General features: G+C 37.5%; 3 protein-coding genes and 1 long non-coding RNA gene across 4 annotated transcripts in view; 1 reads left to right on the top strand and 3 right to left on the bottom strand.

The window, feature by feature from the left end:
* Positions 1 to 8,886: 8,886 nt before the first annotated feature.
* On the bottom strand, positions 8,887 to 9,967 carry LOC122032711. The gene is made up of 2 exons (XR_006126201.1): positions 9,828 to 9,967; positions 8,887 to 9,752 (listed from the first exon to the last, which is right to left on the bottom strand). It is a non-coding gene; the product is annotated as an uncharacterized LOC122032711 (long non-coding RNA).
* LOC122032710 (putative GEM-like protein 8) lies at positions 9,750 to 11,298 on the top strand. Its single transcript, XM_042592025.1, has 4 exons — positions 9,750 to 9,963; positions 10,045 to 10,122; positions 10,631 to 10,905; positions 10,982 to 11,298. Exons 1-4 carry the CDS (start codon positions 9,813 to 9,815, stop codon positions 11,171 to 11,173), a joined length of 696 nt encoding a protein of 231 aa, XP_042447959.1. The 5' UTR covers positions 9,750 to 9,812; the 3' UTR covers positions 11,174 to 11,298.
* An 853-nt stretch (positions 11,299 to 12,151) lies between these two features.
* The window catches only part of LOC122031266, a 36,512-nt gene continuing 28,564 nt past the window's right edge, over positions 12,152 to 20,099 (bottom strand). Inside the window, exon 4 of the mRNA XM_042590401.1 lies at positions 12,152 to 12,501. The gene's annotated coding sequence lies outside the window, so the exon portion shown is untranslated. The remainder of the gene's footprint in view (positions 12,502 to 20,099) is intronic.
* Positions 12,383 to 13,634, bottom strand: LOC122032023. Its single transcript, XM_042591266.1, has 2 exons — positions 12,690 to 13,634; positions 12,383 to 12,519 (listed from the first exon to the last, which is right to left on the bottom strand). Exon 1 carries the CDS (start codon positions 13,556 to 13,558, stop codon positions 12,779 to 12,781), a length of 780 nt encoding a protein of 259 aa, XP_042447200.1. The 5' UTR covers positions 13,559 to 13,634; the 3' UTR covers positions 12,383 to 12,519; positions 12,690 to 12,778.

Raw genomic sequence — 20,099 nt, 5'->3', positions numbered from 1 at the left:
CCATAAAAAAAATCAAGTCAAATTTGAATTACCGTTTCAATAACTTTGTCTATTTTAGGCTTGACTGGATTAAGCTAAGCTTGAACAACATAAAATTTGACTTAGTTTAGCTCATTTGCAATCCCAAATAGTTGTAGCTCATCATGGACCAGAGAGCAAGAGTAGGCATTTGTGAATGCTTTAGCAACCTACCCAATCTGATTGCAGTGAGTGGTGTTGAAGTCGTCACTAATGTGCTTGAGAAAATTATTGAAGATGTGGAGGATGTCAATGCCATCAAGTACGGTAGAGCCCCTCTATCTTTTTTTTCTTAAGATGTCCGGAGTTCGTTAGACGGTTCTTCTTTTGATTCATCTACTAGATAATTCTGGAGTACAACTTATGCTAATTAATATCATCTCTACTAGATTCGAACTCTGCTTCACCACCCCATGCACCACACTACCTTGCTACCCGTCTTCTTCATATGGCAGTGATCATAGCAGCAAAGGCAGCAGCAGTGAGAATGGTGGGCATGCACATGAAGATCTTGGTCACTGTGGAAATATCATGGACGGAGAGAAGACAGTCCAAATTTTTAGTGCATCAAGGTCGTTTGATATTGTTTGTTAATAACTTATGAGGTTGTTTCTTTTCATTGTCGGTGACCGTGGATCGATCGAACTGAAACTGGGTACATTTGAAATACTACAAACTGTTTGCATATTGGCTTATGGAGATGATTTCCACTGATCATTATGAATACAACTGGATAATTGTTGGGTGTCTTTACCCATTTCCTGGATCACTATTGTGCAGAAATCAAATGGTTGTCTATGGTCGGTAGCAAGCAGCAGTTCTCGACTAAGAAAGATCAGAGAACGACCGGCATCCATGACATCTTAGGTGTTAGATTTGTATCAGGAACAAGGTTTGAATCCTCTGGGATTCATTCCCTTGGGAAAAAAATTCTCCCACTTAGGAGGTTGCTCAGTATTAACTCTTCTACAAGACCTTGGGGAGGACAATGGAGGGCGCATCTGGAGTTAGCATTATTACTTTTGCATCACGCAAGTGCGGGGCGGTGAAGATGGATCAAAGCCTCAAGGGCTGATCACTGATCAGGATATTGCAAGTACCAAGAGGCCTATCAAGCAATTTTCTTAACCATCCAATGAACCTTAAGATTAGACTTCCCCATCGGCTGGGTTGAAACTGAACCAGGCTTGAAATTTGAATCAGTTCAATAGGCTAGTTACCCATTGCTGATTTAGAAATAAATTGGTGGTTCAATCATCAATTCATTATAATGTATTTTAAAAATCTTAATTTTTTAAATTTTATTTTAGTTTTTTCAATCGTATAGGAAGCACTAGATAATTGAACCTGATTTTAATATCGATAAATTGTTCAAAGTTAAACTGTGTTATAATCTAATCAAGTTGACTAAGTGTGGAGGTAGCTCAACTAGAAAGTCCTAGTAGATTAAGTTGACTGGATGTTAGGTAAGACAAAAGTCCTCGTTAATACTAGGCAAAGATAAAATTCCTAGTAAATCAAGCTAACTGGATCCTACGTAATAGAAAGCTCTAGAAGGTCAATTGGATTAGACATTAGGCAGAAGACTTGACTGATCAAGTACACTAGGTGGGAAGTATAGACAGATTTGGAGGATCTGATATCTAGTAGGTCGATGGGTCTGGAGGACCAGACATTGAGAGAAAGTCCTAGGAGTCGGAGGATCGGATGCCAAGCAGTAAGTCCAAATAGATCTGGATGATCAGATGTTTGGCAAGTCAAGTAAACTCTCCTGAGAGGAGTAGTTGAGGACGCATTCACTTGAAGGGAACAGTAGACATCAGTCTGATATAGAATTTCATTGAAAATCCAAAATTCAGGATTAGACGGTCTCGAGACTATCAAATTAGTTTATGTTTGCTTTGATATTATGTTTGTGTGCTAACTCTGTAATGTAGGCAGCCGAAGCAAATAACCTGTACGAAGTTTCGGACACCTGGAGGAGTTTCCAAGTGCTAGAAGGTTCCAGGCGCCCTGGAACAAACTCAGGGGCCTGGAATTTAGGCACCTTGGAACATCCAAGGCGCCTTGGTTCCCAGAGCCCTGGAACATCTAGGGTGCCTTGGAACATCCAGGGCAACTTGGTTCTAAGAGTCCTGAAACATCTAGGGAGCCTTGGATTAGAAAATTGTAAGTACCCCATAATAGTTTTGATGTAATCAAGTCAAGTCAAGTTAGGTCCTGTTATATTTTAGTGTCATGTGTCTAAGTGTGTAGAAACTTAGGAGCACAAAAAGTCGAGCAAAGGATGCAGCTAGCGAGAAGGACCACACGGGAGAGAGTCGACAGGCCTGGTGAATCCGAGGGACGAGGTGCTGCAGAAGAGTATGCTGGCAGACGAAAAGGAGGTGCACAGCATTTCCGAGGGACGAGAAGTCAGAGCAGAAGGTTGGAAAATGGATTCGGGTGAGCCCTATTCCGGATGGTCAAAGTCACCCGAGCGAACAGAGTGCACTAGTGGACGAGAAGGAAGCGCGCGACAGTTCTGAGGAACGAGAAGCCGGTGCAAAAGGTTGCTCGAGAAGGTCGAAAAATGGGTTAGGGTGAGCCAGCCCTATTTCGGATAGCTGAAATCACCCAAGCAAGCAGAACTGGAGTAAGAGCTCGGACCAAAAAGTCAACAGGAGGTTGACTCATGGTTCGGGCGTCTAGACCAAGTCCAGGCACCTGGACGGTCGAAGCGCCCGGATCTGGTCCGGGTGCCCGGATCACTTGGGCACTCCTGGGGCGCCTCACCCAGTGGGGGCCGAATCGAACCCGTCTGACTGCCCGAACCAAAAATATTATCAAAACGCGATGTGGTGTGATCCGTTGTGAAGTGGATAAAATTCTATCCACGTCCAGGCGCCTGGAACACTTCCAAACGTCCCAATCAGGGTTATAAATACAACCTTGATTCCAGAAGCTAAACAACACTGAAAAATACATAGAAGAACAATTATAAACGTTTTACCTTGAGTTTAGCTTTGTAATTGTGAGCTTTGACTGTTGTAAAAGGCTTCTCCGCATGAAGAAGATTTTAGTGGGTTTTCAACGTCTTGGATTAGCAATCTTCTGATTGCAAATCAGATAAAATCTCTATGCCTCTTTTTCTTTAATTAGTTTATTAATTTCTTCTATGCAAGTATTTGTTTTAATAAAGCTGTAAAAGTTCAAGAAAGGTATTTCTATTTTTAGATTTCAGGCAATTCACCTCCTCTTGTCGGCAACCAAGGGACCAACAATTAGTATCAAAGTAAGGACGCTTCAAGAGTACTAATCGTCGATCGCAGCACAAGAAATGATCGGAGCTAACATCTACCCACTAGTATTTGAAGGGGAGTTCGCATTTTAGAAACGTCGAATTGAGGTATATTTTAAAACCGATTTCAATATTTTACTAATGATTAAGTATGGTTTTGATATGCCCAAAAGCAAAGAAGGAAAAGAATTTGAGGAGCATCGATGGATAGAAAAGCAGCGCAATGATTTTATGGCAAATGGTATGGTTGAGTTTCACTTTCTGAGTGTTCTGCCTACTTAGGATCTTGACAGAATTGACAAATACAAGAGTACAAAAGAACTTTAGGAAAAGTTTTTGAAGCTCTATGAAGAACCAAAAGAAATCAAATCCAACTCCTTAATGGACACCGAGTCGTCGTCTGAAGAATCCGAGACTGATAAAATTGTCAGGACAACTCTTATAGCCGAATACCTACTTGAAGACATAGAAAGCTCATCCCAAATGAGCATCGATGAAGGGAAGAGTCTTCGGAAAAAACAATGTTAAAGGGGAGGAACATCAGAAAAAGACAGCTCTGCAGGGGGAGCATCAGATTCTAAGATCGACAAGGTAAGTCAGGTACGATCTCTACTTCTGGATAAATTATTTAAATTTATAAACATGTTATCAAAAAATTCTTGTAAATTAGAAATAGAAAATAAAAAATTATTAAAAGAAAATAATGAGTTAAAAGAAACTCTAGCAACTTGTCGATTAGAGGATTTCGACAAACTAAAAATAGAAAATAAAAATTTAAAGGAACAAATATAAAATTTTAAAAATTCTGTATGTTTTACTTTTATTTCTTCAAATTTTAGAAATAATTCAAGACTTAAGTGGTATCCTAGATATCACAAGGGTCAAATTAGAAAGTGTTCATCAAAATATATGCATAAGAAATTTTTGATTAATTCTATTGAATTGAATTTATACTGGGTATCAAAATCATGTCTAAATTAAAATTTTTTTGTATGATCTAATTTTTAGTTGAATTAAAGTTTTTTTTGTCTAATGTTTTCAAATAAATATCTTTGTATGATTTCTATTAGAATTTAATTTTTCTAAGAAAGAGAATTTCATCTAGAGAAAAATTGTCAAATTTTTTTATCATTGCATTATTTTCTATGATTTCTTATTAAAAAATCGTAGTTTTTTAAAAAAAATATTTCGTAGAGTTATTGAAAAATTTATTTTTTAAAACTTATCATATTCTCTATCCATGGAATTTTTTTAAAAAAAATTTTATTATTGTTATTGAATTTTATCTAAATTATTTATCTAAATACTAACTTTTTCAAAATTATCAAGAGATAGGTATTGAAAATTCTTTTTTTTTTTGCTCTATTACACTATTAGAAAATTGCTCATGATTTTTTCTTAAAAAATATTTTTAAACAATTTTTAAAATCAATTCTTTATTTAGAAAATAATTTATTTCCTCTTTAAATCAGTTTCATAACTTTGTGAAAATTTTATCACAACTTTTGGATATTTCTCTGTTATAAAAATTCTTAGGATTTTTAACAATTAAAATTCTCAAAAAAAAATTCTTTCAATAATGTTTTATAAATTATAAATCAAGATTTTCCAAACTTAAACTTCTTGTTTTTTTTATAATAGTCATCATATTTTATCCCTTAGACTTTGTTTAAATTCATTTCAAATTACTTCCATAAGTATACCCTCATTTTTAATGTGATCAAAGAAGGAGAACTAGAGGTTAAGCATAGGGAGAGGGTATATTTTTTAATTTTTGTACAATTTTTCTTATATGCAACATATGTACTTGCCATTTTTATTACTATCTATATTTTTTGTTTACCCTAACTTAACTTAGGGTTGCTCACATCAAAAATGGAGATTGTAAGTACTCTATAATAGTTTTGATATGATCAAACCAAGTCAAGTTAGGTCGTGTTATGTTTTAATGCCCTGTATCTAAGTGTGTAGAAACTTAGGAGCATAAGAAGTCGAGCGAAAGACGCAGCTAGCGAGAAGGATGACACGGGAGAAAGCCGACATGCTCGGTGTTAGAATTGAGGGATGTCCTAAGGCAATCCCTTTACAATTTTTTCTATTTATTTGATAAGTATAGATTCATTATTTGAGTACATATTATATGTTTGATTGTCTTAAACTCATTAACTAAATGACCGTAATATAATTCATAGCATGAGAGAATTTGTGATTGGATCATAATTAATAATTATCTCTAAATGTACAATTATAAATATATTGAAATTTTCCTAGTTGTTGAATTGATGCATTTGTACATCATCAATTCTGTAAGACTAGCACGGGTTATACTCCTTGGTTCGGCCAAGTAGTTGTTTTCTCACTGGCCGGAAACATTGGAATGTCGAGAGTTAAACGTGGATGCTGGTTATGGTGAGTAACTCGTTGTAAGACTACATATGGTTCTCTACATATATATATAGATATGTCTATGAAGTTCTTACTGTAGCATGAGTGCAAGTTTCCTCCGACTTGAGGTATGCAAGTCATCTTGGTCATGGAGACTTATACTTTGACATCTTAAGTAAGCATCTCATTGAGGTGTGGACACGGGATGATTGGGTATAAGTTGAAGTGCCCGAAGGTGTTTGGATAGCCAATAGAGGATTCACCATTCCTTGCGAGGAGACGTTACCCTATGGCCACTCGTTAGGATTATTACTCAAAGTCTTTGGCCAAAGCATCACATGTTAAGAGTGCGAGATTCTTGTACCCATGTATGAGTAATTCGAATTCGCGGAACGAGGAAGCATTCCTTGGACTAGGTGTGACGTAGTCAGTCTAGTGAGGACAAGACACATAGACTATGTCCTGAACCAAGTGGGTATAAGATGAGTGAAAGGAATGAGGCACGACTCACTGTAGCGGCTGAAGGGTTTAGAATTAATTCTAAGATCAATTATAATTTTCCAACTAATTGGGGATCATGATGTACTACTAGGTGTCACTCATGATCGTTCTATAATTAAGTAGTTAATTATTGATAACCAATATAAACCGGGAACCTATTTGGTCACACGTACTAATGAGTCTCTAAAAGACGTAAAACAAGTTAAAGAATAGGATTTTTAGATTAAGAGATAAATATTTGGTTGGACCATACATAAGACAAATATGGAAATATTTGTCGCAATGGAAGCGTGGATGGACCACATCTCTTATGGGAGAGTTGGACCATATTTGATTTAATCATGAATTAGTCATGAATTAACTTGGTTTAGTTGTGAATTAAACCAAGGGGTTAATGAGCTAATTTTTGGTTAAGGGATAATGGGTTGGATTGGGCTTTCTAATCCAATTCATTAATGAGAGTTATATACTGATATGGTTGAGAGAAAATTATACACATGATTCATTAATTGGCTTGTAAGGATTTTGGAAAACATTAACCAAATTTCTCTTCTCCTCTCCCTCTCCCTCTCCCTCTCCCCTCTCTCTTTACCATCGCTAACAAGGGGAAGCCCTTCCCCTTGTTGTCATGACCACCACAAGGAAGAAATATCTTCCTTGTGTGCTTCTGTTCCTCTTCCTCTTGATCCCTCTTCTTCGCTCGTGGCTAGTAACTTCCGAAGAACAGGCTTGTACTCAAGGAGTTGTCTTGAGGAGCTTGGCATGGATATGAATAGAGGCGAGGTTCGATAATGTCGCTACGGTTGATGCCCTTCTCGTTACAGGTCATCCGTAAGGTACACCTAGCATAAATTTACTTTCCGTAAAAATTTAATTATGCGATCATTTTTTACATGTTATATATCCTTGCATATGTGTGGTGAGTGTAATGTAATAATTTATGAATTATTATTGTTTTATTTTTCGCTGTGCATGTTTACGAAATGTGTTTTAGCACACACTGCATCGAGCATATCCCAACACTTAGTGCATCCGAGGGACAAGGTGTGGAGGAAGAGTACGCTGGCAGATGAGAAGGAGGCGCGCGGTATTTCCGAGGGACGAGAAGTCGGAGCAGAAGGTTGCTCGAGAAGACTGGAAAATGATTTCGAGTGAGCCCTATTCCGGATGACCGAAATCACCCAAGCGAGCAGAGTACGTTGGCAGACGAGAAGGAAGCGCGATGCAGTTCCGAGGGACTAGAATTCGGAGCAAAAGGTTGCTCGAGAAGGCCGGAAAATAAGTTCGAGTGAGCCCTATTCCGGATGGTCAAAATTACCCAAACGAGTAGAACCTGAGCAAGAACCCGGACCAAAAAGTCAATAGGAGGTTGACTCATTGTCTGGGTGCCTGGACCTGGTCCAATCACCCAGATCACTTGGGCGCCGCCAGGGCACCTCTCCCACTGGGTGCCAGATCGAACCCATCCGGGCACCCAGAACCCTTCTGGGCGCTTGGACCAGAAATATTATCAAAAACGTGACGTGGCGCGATTCATTGAGAAGTAGATAAAATTTTAAATGGGTCCAGGTGTCTGGAACCCTTCCAAGTGCCTCAATCAGGGCTATAAATATAGTCGTGATCCCAGAAGCTAAACAACATTGAAAAATATAGAGAAGAACACTTATAAACGTTCTACCTTGAGTTTAGCTTTGTAATTGTGAGTTTTGACTGCTGTAAGAGGCTTCTCCGTCTTAAGGAGGTTTTAGTGGGCTTTCAACGTCTTGGATTAGCAATCTTCTGATTGCAAACCAGATAAAATCTTTGTGCCTATTTTTTTAATTAGTTTCTTAATTTCTTCTATACAAGTATTTGTTTTAATAAAGATGTAAAAGTTAGAGAAAGGTATTTCTGTTTTTAGATTTTAGGCAATTCACCCCCTCTTACCAGCAGCCAAGGGACCATCAAAAACTTATCAAATGGATAACATGTGACTGCATCAGATCGGATGACACTCATTCGAGGCACTCTAAGTCATTTGAGGTGCCCTGGATGCACTATAAATACAATCTTCGACTAGCAGCTTCATATCATTAATTGCTACTCTTCTTCTAAGTGCTACATGCTTTAGAAATACTGTTATGATGCCAAAACGTTGCTCCAACACTGTCACTTTTTTCGGTGTTGATATAGTTTGTTTTCTGTATTTCATCTTACTTGTACTTTGTTTTATAATGACGATAAATGTGCTACCACTCTTAACCTTTTGTAAATGATAAATTGATAGTGGATTACTTATTAAAAGTGATAAAAATTTATGAGTCTTGAACTACCCGTCGTTGGGCTATGAACTAAGTAAAAAGAAATCGTGTTAATATTGTATTTGATTTATCTAATATAGAATTATTCTATCTTTAAAATGTAACAGGTGAACTAGGTGGTTTTAATTTTTTTATACCCTAATTGAATAGATAGACAATTTAAATAAGTTCACATCTGTTTTAATTTTTAATTTTTTCACATTTATAACTTTATAAATATTTTTTTAGAAAAAAAATATATAAATAATAATCTCAAACCGTCGTCATGAACCATGAACCATGAACCGAACTGTCACTAACGGTTTCGAACCCTAAACCGAAATCACTTTTAAAGGTTAAAGTTAAGAGTTAGAGATGTTTTTGAACCGTCGAACCAATTATTCCGAAATATCAAACCATCAGTTCCGAGCAGTGGTCCGGTTTACTTCAGATTTCAAAAATGTATCAAACAACCATTGTGCAGCCTGCTGGTGGTCCTCTCATTTCAGCATTAGGTACTCCAGTCAATCTCACTTTTCCTGGTTTGCCACATTTTGCATACATCATGAGCTCCAGTTTCTCCCAGTGAGCATTCCTCCGGCACAGCCTTGCCTCCGACATCAGTTAACAGAAAGTAGCAGTTCATCCTGTCGAAAGGAAGTAGCTGCAAGGGATCTATTCTGATTATGATAGTTGTCTTAGGTGCACAACACTTTCTTCTGAGGCATTATAGATCTTGAAAAGCTTGCATTATGGATCCAATTCAGTAGTTGTTTTGGCAGTTTCTGATAAAGTAAATTCCCTAATTTTCGATACTCTCTCCTTTTGCACAGACATGAATGTTGAATGCGGCCCCCCAGCAGATCTCTTAGCTAGACAGCACATTCCCTATCTGAAAAAAGATGACAAGCCACAAAGCTGAAAGGCTATCAAGATAGAAAAGCGTGGTAGAAGTTGGAATCACAGATAGGATCCTAAGGCAATTGGGAGGGAGTTATGTGGTGCACCATCGCGTCTGTCTTTTTCGTGCTTCCTTCGATGTGATCTCGTGCACTTTCCTTCCATCAGAAGGCTTCGTCGATGAATATTCTTCTCCCAATTCCTTGTGAATTGTTGGTTCTAGTACAGCAATATTTGTCTTTCCAGCTAAGCAAGAATGTGCTGTGCTCTTCGCAAGTTCCTAAGCTGGGGAACCTCATTTAAGTTTTCCGCCGTAAATGTCCATAGCTGGTGATGACCCGGTCGATCCATTCACTTTTCTTTTTCTTTGCCGCTTGCTTTAAAGGAATCTTGTTATATAAAGGAATCTTCCCATTAGTCTTGGAGCCAGGAATCCCTCAAACTTCAGAATGAAGCACACAAACCTTGATCAAGTTGCAGGGCTTCCTCTTCGATTAGTCAGATATGGAGCTGAAGCTGCTGCAAAATTTGTTGCTGTTTCAGAGCTTAATCGAATCTGTCTTCATTCTGATTCTTGCGATGGCTCCCGATACAAACAAAGTAAACTCATCTTTCTACTTGAAGCTATTCTTAGAACTTCCATTCTGTTGGAGAAGCTAAATCTATAATTTCAAAGTGCAGAATTGGATTCGCCATTTGCCTGGATGAGCAAGCTCACTAAAAAGGCAGACAGCTATTTGAAAGGCATCAGAGATCATGGTATGTAATTTATTTCATAGTTTGAAATCTCGTACTGTAATAGGCAAAACATATCATTCTAATAAATCACCGAAACTTGTTACCACTCAGCACCAAAGTTCAAAATCTCGAGTTATGTTATAGTTTCGGTCTTTGACTAAAAAGATATCCATGGTGCCAATAATCGATTGGAGGTTAAAGGAGGAAGGAGATGAAGCAAGGGAAGGAGACATTGTTTGTGTAGAGTTTTAACGTTTGACTGGAAAGATATGCATGAATTGGAATGCTATGTTTTAGTAATTTAAAACCATGTTCAGCATAGATAATATCTCATTATTATATTTCATCTCCTTCCTTCTTTAACTTCAATCCATTACCGGCATCATGCTTCGACATTCCATTCAAAAATTAAAACTTGGCACTGCTAGAGATTTTGAACCTTAATTTATTTATTTGTTTATTTAAAAAATGGAATGCAAGAACCAAATCAAATTGAACTAGAACTTCGATTTTTTTTTGGAAATTTCAGTGAGTTTAGGGTCCAAGATTTCAGAGACTGTTAAGGGAAAATTGAGCTTGGGAGCAAAAATTCTTCAAGCTGGTGGAGTCCAGAGAGTTTTCAGACAAAGTTTCACAGTTGAAAAAGGAGAGAAGCTTCTCCATGCATTCCAGTGCTACCTATCAACAACAGCCGGTCCTATTGCGGGCCTGCTCTTCGTTTCGATAAATAAGATTGCTTTCTGCAGTGATCAATCGATCAGAATCACATCTCCGGAAGGAAGTTTGGTACGAGTTCCCTACAAGGTACTTGCTTGATCAATCCTACCTTGCTAGGGTCTTAGGACCTTGTGAAACTTAACTGATGAATTGATTTCCCCAGGTTTTGATTCCACTGGGAAAGGTGAAAAGAAACAATCTATGCGAGAACTCATACAAGTCTAATAAAAAATACATCCAAATAGTGACCGTTGACGAATTCGAGTTTTGGTTTATGGGCTTTCTCTGTTACCAGAGATCATTGAAGCATTTGAGAAGAGCAATTTCAGCATCACAACTAGAAGATTTGCATTGAATTCATGAAAGAGAGTTGGAAGCTAACTGCATCCTACTTTGTACATTTGGATGAAGGAAATGTGCTTGGTAAAATTTTAACTGAACCGATCTATGTTCAGAGCAATATTCACTCTTGTTCTTAAAGTAGAGTTGGTCTTTAGGTTATTAACTTTGATAGAAAGATATAAGGAAAAGAAACATAACATATAAGGACAGAAGGACCAAACATGATATTGTTAGATCTACTCTTCCAAGTAAAAGTACAATGCCATTTACTCAATTGAGGGGATTATGGTTTCTTTAACTCAAGTCGGTTCAACATGTCAAACAATTTTGAAGGTGACAGACACTAATTGTCTACTTAATGGAATTTAGGTAAAACCTAAGAAGAAATGGTCAAACAGATCGACATCAGTGTTCATCCATTGATTAGTCAATAGTCAGCAGTCAATGCCAAAGAATCAACAAGTCTGTTCACTAGGGGTGTCAATTCGGGTGGGTCGGGTCGGGTTGGGTCGGGTTGAGTTTTTTTTTTTTTTTTTTTAACCCAACCCGAACCCGACCCGAACCCGAGTTCAACCCAAAACACCTCAACCCGAACCCGAACCCGACCAACCCGATCAACCCGAACCCGACCCATATAACCCGAAAATCCGATTCAAAACGACTTTTTTGGGCTATTTTCCCTATAATTCTTCACTTTTATCTCAATATTCCATCATTATCATACAAACATGATATTAATATACATAAAAACATCTAAATTTTTAAAATAAAATTTGATTTAACTCTAAAAAAACCCACAAAACCCTATATTTAAGCCAACCCGGGTCAACCCGGGTCAACCCGAACCCAACCCGACCCAACCCGAAATTTTTTTACTCTCCAACCCTCCAACCCGAACCCGACCCGAACCCGAAAATGCCCAACCCGAACCCGATTTTTTTCGGGTCGACTCGGGTTGGGTCGTCGGGTCGGGTTCATTTTTGACACCCCTACTGTTCACGAAGACTACTCTTTTGGCTTTGCAACAAAGGGCATCACAAAACCATGAACATTAGGTCAATGGAACAAATATTTAGGTAATAAAATGGAATACAAGTTTGTTGGTCCTCCAACTTAATTTAAATCACAAACTAAACGAGCTAAATATCGACAAACACAGTATTCCACATGAACTCTGAACAATGGCAGGAAATAATCTTGTAACATTAGTAAACAAAACTATTAAGAGAATAGTACCCGAGCAAAAGATTGAAAGATGATTCTCAATGCTATCAAACACCTCGTCGATCACCTCGAGTCACTAGCCAATCTTATCAGCAACACCAGTTCAGAGAGGCAGCCCTGCATTTGAAGTAAAACCTGAAAAACCCAAGAAGCAAAAGTATCAAATACAAAGGAGGCTTGTGAATTAAATTTAGAAATTTGAATGGCCATGTTTCAGATAAAAGCAGAAAGAAAACAGAAGCAACAATCAATTTTCTGGAATCATTCTGTAACCAAGTTTGAAGGATGAATCACACAGTAAATACCCTAAAAGCTTGATTTTTAGCAGCAAAGCAGCATCCTTCCAGTAGAAAGATTTTACTGAGTCGAAGAAGAGAAGACGATCACTCTTCAACTACCGGCGTCGGCTAGTGTGGAATCGGATCTGCTGGTGGTTTTTTTTTATGAACTCGTCGAATCGCTGGGTCAACTCGTCGTGACCTACCGGTGGTGGAGGCGGGTCTAGTGGCCTATAGTCCCGCCGCGACGGGGCAGGCGACGCCGCCGCTGTCCGAGACGGCTTGTCCATTATCGCCCTCCAAGTCGCCTCCATCGAGTCGTTTTCTACGCCGGCGATTGCCAGCGCCGCGGCCAAGTCTTCCTCTTCCTCCACCGTAGCTCCTCTATCCGACTCCGGTTCAGCGCTCTTCTTGATTGAAGACACGGAAGAGGCGGTGGACCTCTCGACGGAGTCCACGGTGAGGCAGGACGCGTCGGACTGGGACGACTCAGCGAGATCAGGCGACGGAGATTGCGAAATCTCATCGCTCCAGATGTCGGTGGAGGGCTTACGATTGATGTTTGAAGAACGCGAATTGTCGAAAGATTTGACCATTTCGGGATCCCCAAACTCCTCCGCGGACCATTGCTCTCGCTGCTGCTTCTGATCAGAGAGCTTCCAAATGACGAGGATGATGAAGTGGATAGCGATGAAGAGGAACGGCGGCCGGATCCAGGAGAGGAAGGCCGCCCGGGGTCCAGGTAGGGAAGAGGCCAAAGCGCCTGCGGCCGCAGGGACGGCTGCCCTGGCGGCGGCGCCGACGAAAAGCACGCCGAGGAAGAAAAAAGCGATCTTGAAGGCCCAAATCGCTGTCGCATATCCACCTGCTCGCAATCTCCATCGCGGATTCGCCATCACTCACTTTCTTCGATTCAAATCTGAAGAAGAAGAGAGAAACTGGAGAGTGATTTGCTGCTACGCGATTTATATCATCGAGACGCACGATAAGGAAAAATTTTAAAATTAAGCAATTCGTCAAAATTTTATTTTATTTTCACTAAAATTAAGTGCGAAATTAAAATAGCACTTTACCATTCTTTTCTATTATAAAGGGCAAAAATATAATATTATTTTTTTTATCAATAAAAGGGATCATCCCACCAGCTTAGTCGGGGACCGGATCCTCTAATTTCCTTATCCTAATTTATTTTTGGACCAAGATAAAAAAATTGGTGGAGGACAATGGACCCCCACCTGTTAACAAATGGGAGTCATTATCTCACATCAATGTAAAAATTAGATCATGAATTGATCCAACTTTTATGGATCAGAGGATCCGTCAAACAGATGGAGGTCAGTCCCTCACAGGCATTAAATACAATGCCAAACAGATTTAATATGTTTAACAATATTTACTTTATAACAAGTAGCATTTGATAATATTTATAATTTTAAAGTTGAGGATTTAATCATATTCATGATGATACATTGTAGTAAGTATATAATTGTAATTGTTAAACCTCACCTAATATTTATATTGTAATAATTATAAAATCGTAATTGATAATTCTAATTCATGATTTAATGCATATGACAAGAGCTTGAGGGCATTTGTGTCATTTACCTTTCTTTTGATTATTCTACTAAAAGGGAGCTATTTTGATTTTTGACTTATTATAAAGATACATTTATAAATTATTTTTAAACTCAATTTGATAAAAGTTATATACATATAGCATTATTTATCAAGAAACAATTTAAATAATTTTAACATAGTTAGTAAGAGATTTTTTTTATATAAAATGTTATATATAATATTTTTGATTAATTAAACTGATTTATTTCACCATGTTATATCAGCTACCCCATAATTATTACAATATCACTGAAATAAAATTATTTCAGTGATATTGTAAGTGGCAATACAAATATCCTTGAATTATTCGACTAAGTTAGGTGCACCAGCAGCTGTTTGGAGCTTGCGGATACAATCATGAGCCAAGCAAACTCCTCCTCCAATTACTAGCAAATAATGAAGGTCGAAGAAACATGATGAGGCATAAGAATTCATTAGTCGCTCTCATACAGTGTGCCAAGCATTGCACCAGCCTTATATCATTGCGATATAGTTTAATTAGTACTCCCATATGCTCAAATAGGAAAATATTTAAAAATAAATAAATAAATGAGAAAGTCGGAATTTAAATTTGGATATGAATTAGAGAGAAGGTTTAAAATTATCTTTTTTTCTTTTAAATAAAAAATAGTTAAGTAATGGAAAGAGCTTGCTAAATTCTATGTGACATCCCATCATGATGAACTGACAAGTAAAGAAACAGGAAAATTTGGTAATCAAATCTTGCCTAACTAATAAAATAGATATTTATTATTAATTATTGATTTAAATAAAAAAATATTTATTTTATTATTTGATTGTCTTATTTGATAAAAAACTGAATACCCATATAAAATATGTTGTAATTATGATTTTAGTATATAAAATTATTATATATATATATATAACAACAATAATCAAGCATTTTCCTATTAGGTGGAATCGGTTATATCAATCTTTTTATACCACTGAGCTCTATCTCCTATTATTGTTGAATCAAATGAGTGCGATAGAGGAGGGTGAATATCGCGCTATCTAAAACGTTTCTTTTAGAAACTAAAGTTGTGCAGCGGAAAGTAAAATGAAAGACTAGTTCGTTTATTTCGTTCGGAGTCTAGGTCGACTCCTACTCGAAGGCCCGCGATCCTTGACCGCACCGATGGACAATCCACTATAACCCTTCTTTCCAAAATCCTCGAAAAGAAGCAGATCATACAGATACAAAGATATAAGATAGTAACAATCCTACTATCTTATATAAATTTAAATGCAATATAAAAATATATCGATGATAGTAAGTAAAGGTTGAAGCTCGGTCGGTACTTCCGGATGGAGTAGCTTGAAGAGTTGTAGAAGACTTGTAGCACGGTCCGCTTGCAGAGATGAGCTTTGAGATGATCAGAAAACAGTGTGCAGCCTCAGACCTCAAGCCCCCTTTTTAAAAGTGTCTTTGAGGTTCGGTCGACCGATCCCTCTGTTCGGTCGACCGAACCAGCTCCCTTCCTTCCTAGCTAGAGTCTGACGCTGGCTCGATCTTTTGCATTAACTGTCATTAACGGTTCAGTCGACCGATCCCATTTTTCGGTCGACCGAACAGGCTCCTTCCCTGTTCGTCGAGATTTGCATTTACTGTGCCTTTAATGTTGATCGTTCGGTCGACCGATCCATGGGTTCGGTCGACCGATCCATGGATTCGGTCGACCGATCAGCTTAATTTCCTTTTGCTTTTAATCGTTGCTGACAGAACTGATCTGTGTTGAGTCAACTTGGTTTGGTCGACCGATCCTTACGTTCGGTCGACCAATCCAGCCGAACCTGCAACACAGAGTTAAACAAAGTTTCCCTGCAACACAAAGGTTAGCACAGTAATATATATAATGCATGAGTAATATAAGACAATAGACTGTCTTGATCTCAACTTGGAAACCTTCCCGGTTTCTTCAGTTGGATCAACGACCTTAGGTTGTTCCTTTTAGGAACACAACCTCATTGTCGCTCCTCCAGTTGCATACCTCAACTTACCTGCCAAACATTGGTCCTCCAGACCTGTTTGGACTTTGCGTGCTCAGTATCTGATCGCCTGATCCACTAAGACCTTTCCTGCAATACTATATTATCCAATAGCAATAATAATGCAAAATACAATGGTAAACCTAAACCTAAATTTATCGAGATCCGCTGGTCTGGTCGACCGCGCGCGGTTGACTGAAAACCATCCGATCAACTTTGCTTGGAGTTCACTCCTCTAAGACTTCTCGTTACCTAAGGTTATCTCCCCCTAGATTTTTCATCACTTAGCTTCACTCACCAAGACTCAGTATTCGGTTACCCAGGGATCAAGTCCTCTAAACATATCCACCTGGCTTCCACGATATACCAAGATTTTCGTTGTCTCAGTATTCGGCTATCCAGGGACCAGGTCCTCCAGACCTATCCACCTGGCTTCCATGATCTACCGAGATTTCCCTTGCCTAGCCTGCAACTAGGACTTCCCTAGATCAAGCTCCATATTTAACATACTTAAACATATTTATCTGACATTAAAACCTTAGAGGTCGATTGCTCCAACAATTATATCATCATCTATATTTAAATAAATTTTATCTTATTTTATTGTTGCTAACTAAGTCATTTTTGGTCTTCCTCTTCCTCGTTTGATATGCATGTTTATCATAGTTTCACATCACCTAACTGGAGCATTTATTGGTCGTCTAAGTACATGTTTATACCATCTTAAACGTGTCTCTCGGAGTTTTTCCTCAATAGATGCAACTCCGACTTTCTCTCCAATGCTCTCATTTCTTATTTTGTCTATCCTCGTATATATGTCCACACATCCACCTTAAAATCCTCATCTCTGCAACTCTGATCTTCTGCTCATGTGCTCGAGTCATAACCCAACATTCAGCTCCATATAACATAGCAGGTCTAACTACAATTTTATAGAATTTACCTTTAAGTTTAAGAGATACTTTATGGTCACATAAAACACTCGACGCTCCCCTCCATTTCACCAATCCTACTTGTATTCTATGTAAGACATCTCTCTCAATCCTTCCATCGTTTTACAAAAATGATCCTAAATATTTAAATCTCTTGGTTCCGGCAACTCATCCTCTCCTATCTTAACAATTGTTTCATTACTTCTAACATTGCTAAACTTAAATTCCATATATTCTGTCTTTAATCTACTAAGCTTAAAACTTTTTCCTTCTAGTGTTTTCCTCCAAGATTCTAGTTTAGCATTTACTCCTTCACGTGTTTCATCTACCAAAATAATATTATCTGTAAACAACACGCACCACGGTACTGTGTCTTGAATGTGCACAGTGAGTTTGTCCATAATTAGTGTAAAAAGATAGAGACTTAGAGCTGCTCCTTGATGTAACCCTATTTTTATTGAAAATTCTTCAGTTACTCCGCTTGAAGTCTTTACTTTGGTCGTTACATCCTCATATATATCCTTAATTAGTTCAATATATATTACGCTAACACCTCTCTTTTCTAAAATTCTCCATATAATCTCTCTTGGGACTCTATCATAAGCTTTTTCTAAGTCAATGAATACCATGTATAGATCTTATTTTTACTCACGATATTTTTCAATTAATTGTCTAAGAAGATGTATAGCTTCTATTATCGACCTTCCAGGCACGAACCCAAATTGATTTTCTGTCACTGTGGTCTCCTTCCTTAATCTTTTTTCTATTATTTTTTCTCAAAGTTTCATAGTATGACTCATTAGTTTAATACCCCTATAGTTTGCACAATTTTGTACATCTCCCTTGTTCTTATATAAGGGAACTAGAGTATTTATCCTCCATTGATCATGTATTTTTTTCGTTTTCAATATCATGTTAAATAATTTTGTAAGTCATTCAATACCTTGTTTCCCTAAGCACTTCCATACCTAATATCATCTGGTCCAACAATTTTTCATTGTGAATCTCATTTAAAGTTTATTTTACTTCTGAAGTTTGAATTCTACGATAAAAATTAAAATTTCTATGCTCATTTGACCTACTTAAATTACCTAAGTTAAGTTGGTCACCTAAACCTTATGAAAATACCTCTTCCACCGCTCTTTTATTTCTCCATCGTTTACTAATATCCTATTACATTAATCTTTAATACATTTTATTTGGCTAAGATATCTTATTTTCCTTTCTCACTTTAGCTATTCTATAAATGTCTTTTTCCCCTTCTTTTATATCCAATTTTTGATATAATCATTCAAAAGTTTTATTTTTTGCTTCACTCACTACTTTCTTGGCTATTGTATTTTTTTTAAAGGTTTTCCTCGTTCTTACAAATATATAATTCCTTATAAGCTATTCATTTTTTCTTCACTTTCTCTTGTACTTTCTCATTCCACCACCAAGATTCTTTACTTAGTGGTGCATGTACCTTTGACTCACCGAGTACACTATTAGCTACTATTTTCAACTTTGATACCATCTTATCACATGTTGTATTAGAGTTATCGTATATTTCACCTAATGCTTGTACTTCTACCTTCTCCTTAAATATATTTTGATTCTCATCCTTTAACTTCCACCACTTAATTCTAGGAATCATATATATTTCCTTTCTATTAATACTATGTTTGAGGCGTATATCCAACACTACTAACCTATATTGGGTAGTTAAGCTTTTTCCAAGAATGACTTTGTAATCTTTACAAATCTTTCTATCCTTCTTCCTAACCATAAGAAAGTCAATTTGCGATTTATTATTTCTACTTTTGAATGTGACTAAGTGTTCTTCTCTTTTCTTAAAAAATGTATTAGCTAATATAAGGTCATATGCTATCGCAAAATCTAATATAGTTTTTCCTTCCTTCCAAACCCATAACTCTCATGTACTCTCTCACATTCCTCATTTTTCCCTTCGATATGCCCATTTAGATAACCTCCTATTAAAATCATTTCATTTGGTGGAATATTTTGTAATATTTCATCTAAGTCCTTACAAAACCTTGATTTGGTAGCTTCATCTAATCCTACCTATGGTGCATATACACTAATTATGTTCATAGTTTCTTTCGTCACTATTATCTTAAGGGCTATAATTCTATCCTCTTTTCTAACTACTCCTACAACTTCATCCTTTAACAAATTATCTACAATAATACTCACTCCATTTCTTGCTTTACTCTTTCTAGTGTATCATAACTTAAAACCCGAGTTCTCTATCATCTTTGCCTTCTCGACTGTCCATTTTGTCTCTTGTACACACAAAATACTAATTCTTCTCCTAATCATCATATCTACTACCTCCATTGATTTACCAGTGAGAGTTCCTATGTTTCAGGTTCCAAATCTTAGATTATTAGTTTTCCTATCATATTTGTTCTTATCCAACCTATGGTGTGAGAACTCTTGCCTATTTAACACTACACCCAAGTTCTCATGGAGATATAGCGGTCCTTGCTGAGACATTACAGTCGGACCCTGTAACACAAATTCTTACATATTTAGCACTACACTCGAGTTCTGGAGATGTAGCGGTCCTTGCCGAGACGTTACACCCTGTAATGCATTTCTTCCGAGGAACAACCTAACATTAGCACAATAGTTTAATGGATCCATTCATTGAATATTTGTCATAGTTTTAACGCTGGCTGACAATCTAATGCAACCCTCCTCCTTTATCTGGGCTTGGGACCTAGGGTTTACTACACCATGCGCCTATGACCTTTGTACCTGCATGTACCTTCCTCCATATCCTTGGGACCGACACTAGGGGGTCGCTAAAGTAGCGGATCTACCTTTAATTGTTAATCATTAATGTAGTTTGCTGACATTATAAATATGACAGTCTTATCCAAACAGTTAGTAT

This window comes from Zingiber officinale, chromosome 11A (assembly GCF_018446385.1).
Source record: "Zingiber officinale cultivar Zhangliang chromosome 11A, Zo_v1.1, whole genome shotgun sequence".
Lineage (NCBI taxonomy): Eukaryota > Viridiplantae > Streptophyta > Magnoliopsida > Zingiberales > Zingiberaceae > Zingiber > Zingiber officinale.
Note: the sequence above shows the minus strand (reverse complement) of the source record. Positions and strands in the feature narration are given on the sequence as shown.

Excerpts from the sequence above, each read along its gene's own strand:
- LOC122032710 (XM_042592025.1), top strand. The coding sequence starts at position 9,813 with ATGAAGCACACAAACCTTGATCAAGTTGCAGGGCTTCCTCTTCGATTA. Across the intron at positions 10,123-10,630 it reads GAAAGGCATCAGAGATCATG|TGAGTTTAGGGTCCAAGATT; the intron begins GTATGTAATTTA and ends TGGAAATTTCAG. Across the intron at positions 10,906-10,981 it reads TGGTACGAGTTCCCTACAAG|GTTTTGATTCCACTGGGAAA; the intron begins GTACTTGCTTGA and ends TGATTTCCCCAG.
- LOC122032023 (XM_042591266.1), bottom strand. The coding sequence starts at position 13,558 with ATGGCGAATCCGCGATGGAGATTGCGAGCAGGTGGATATGCGACAGCG.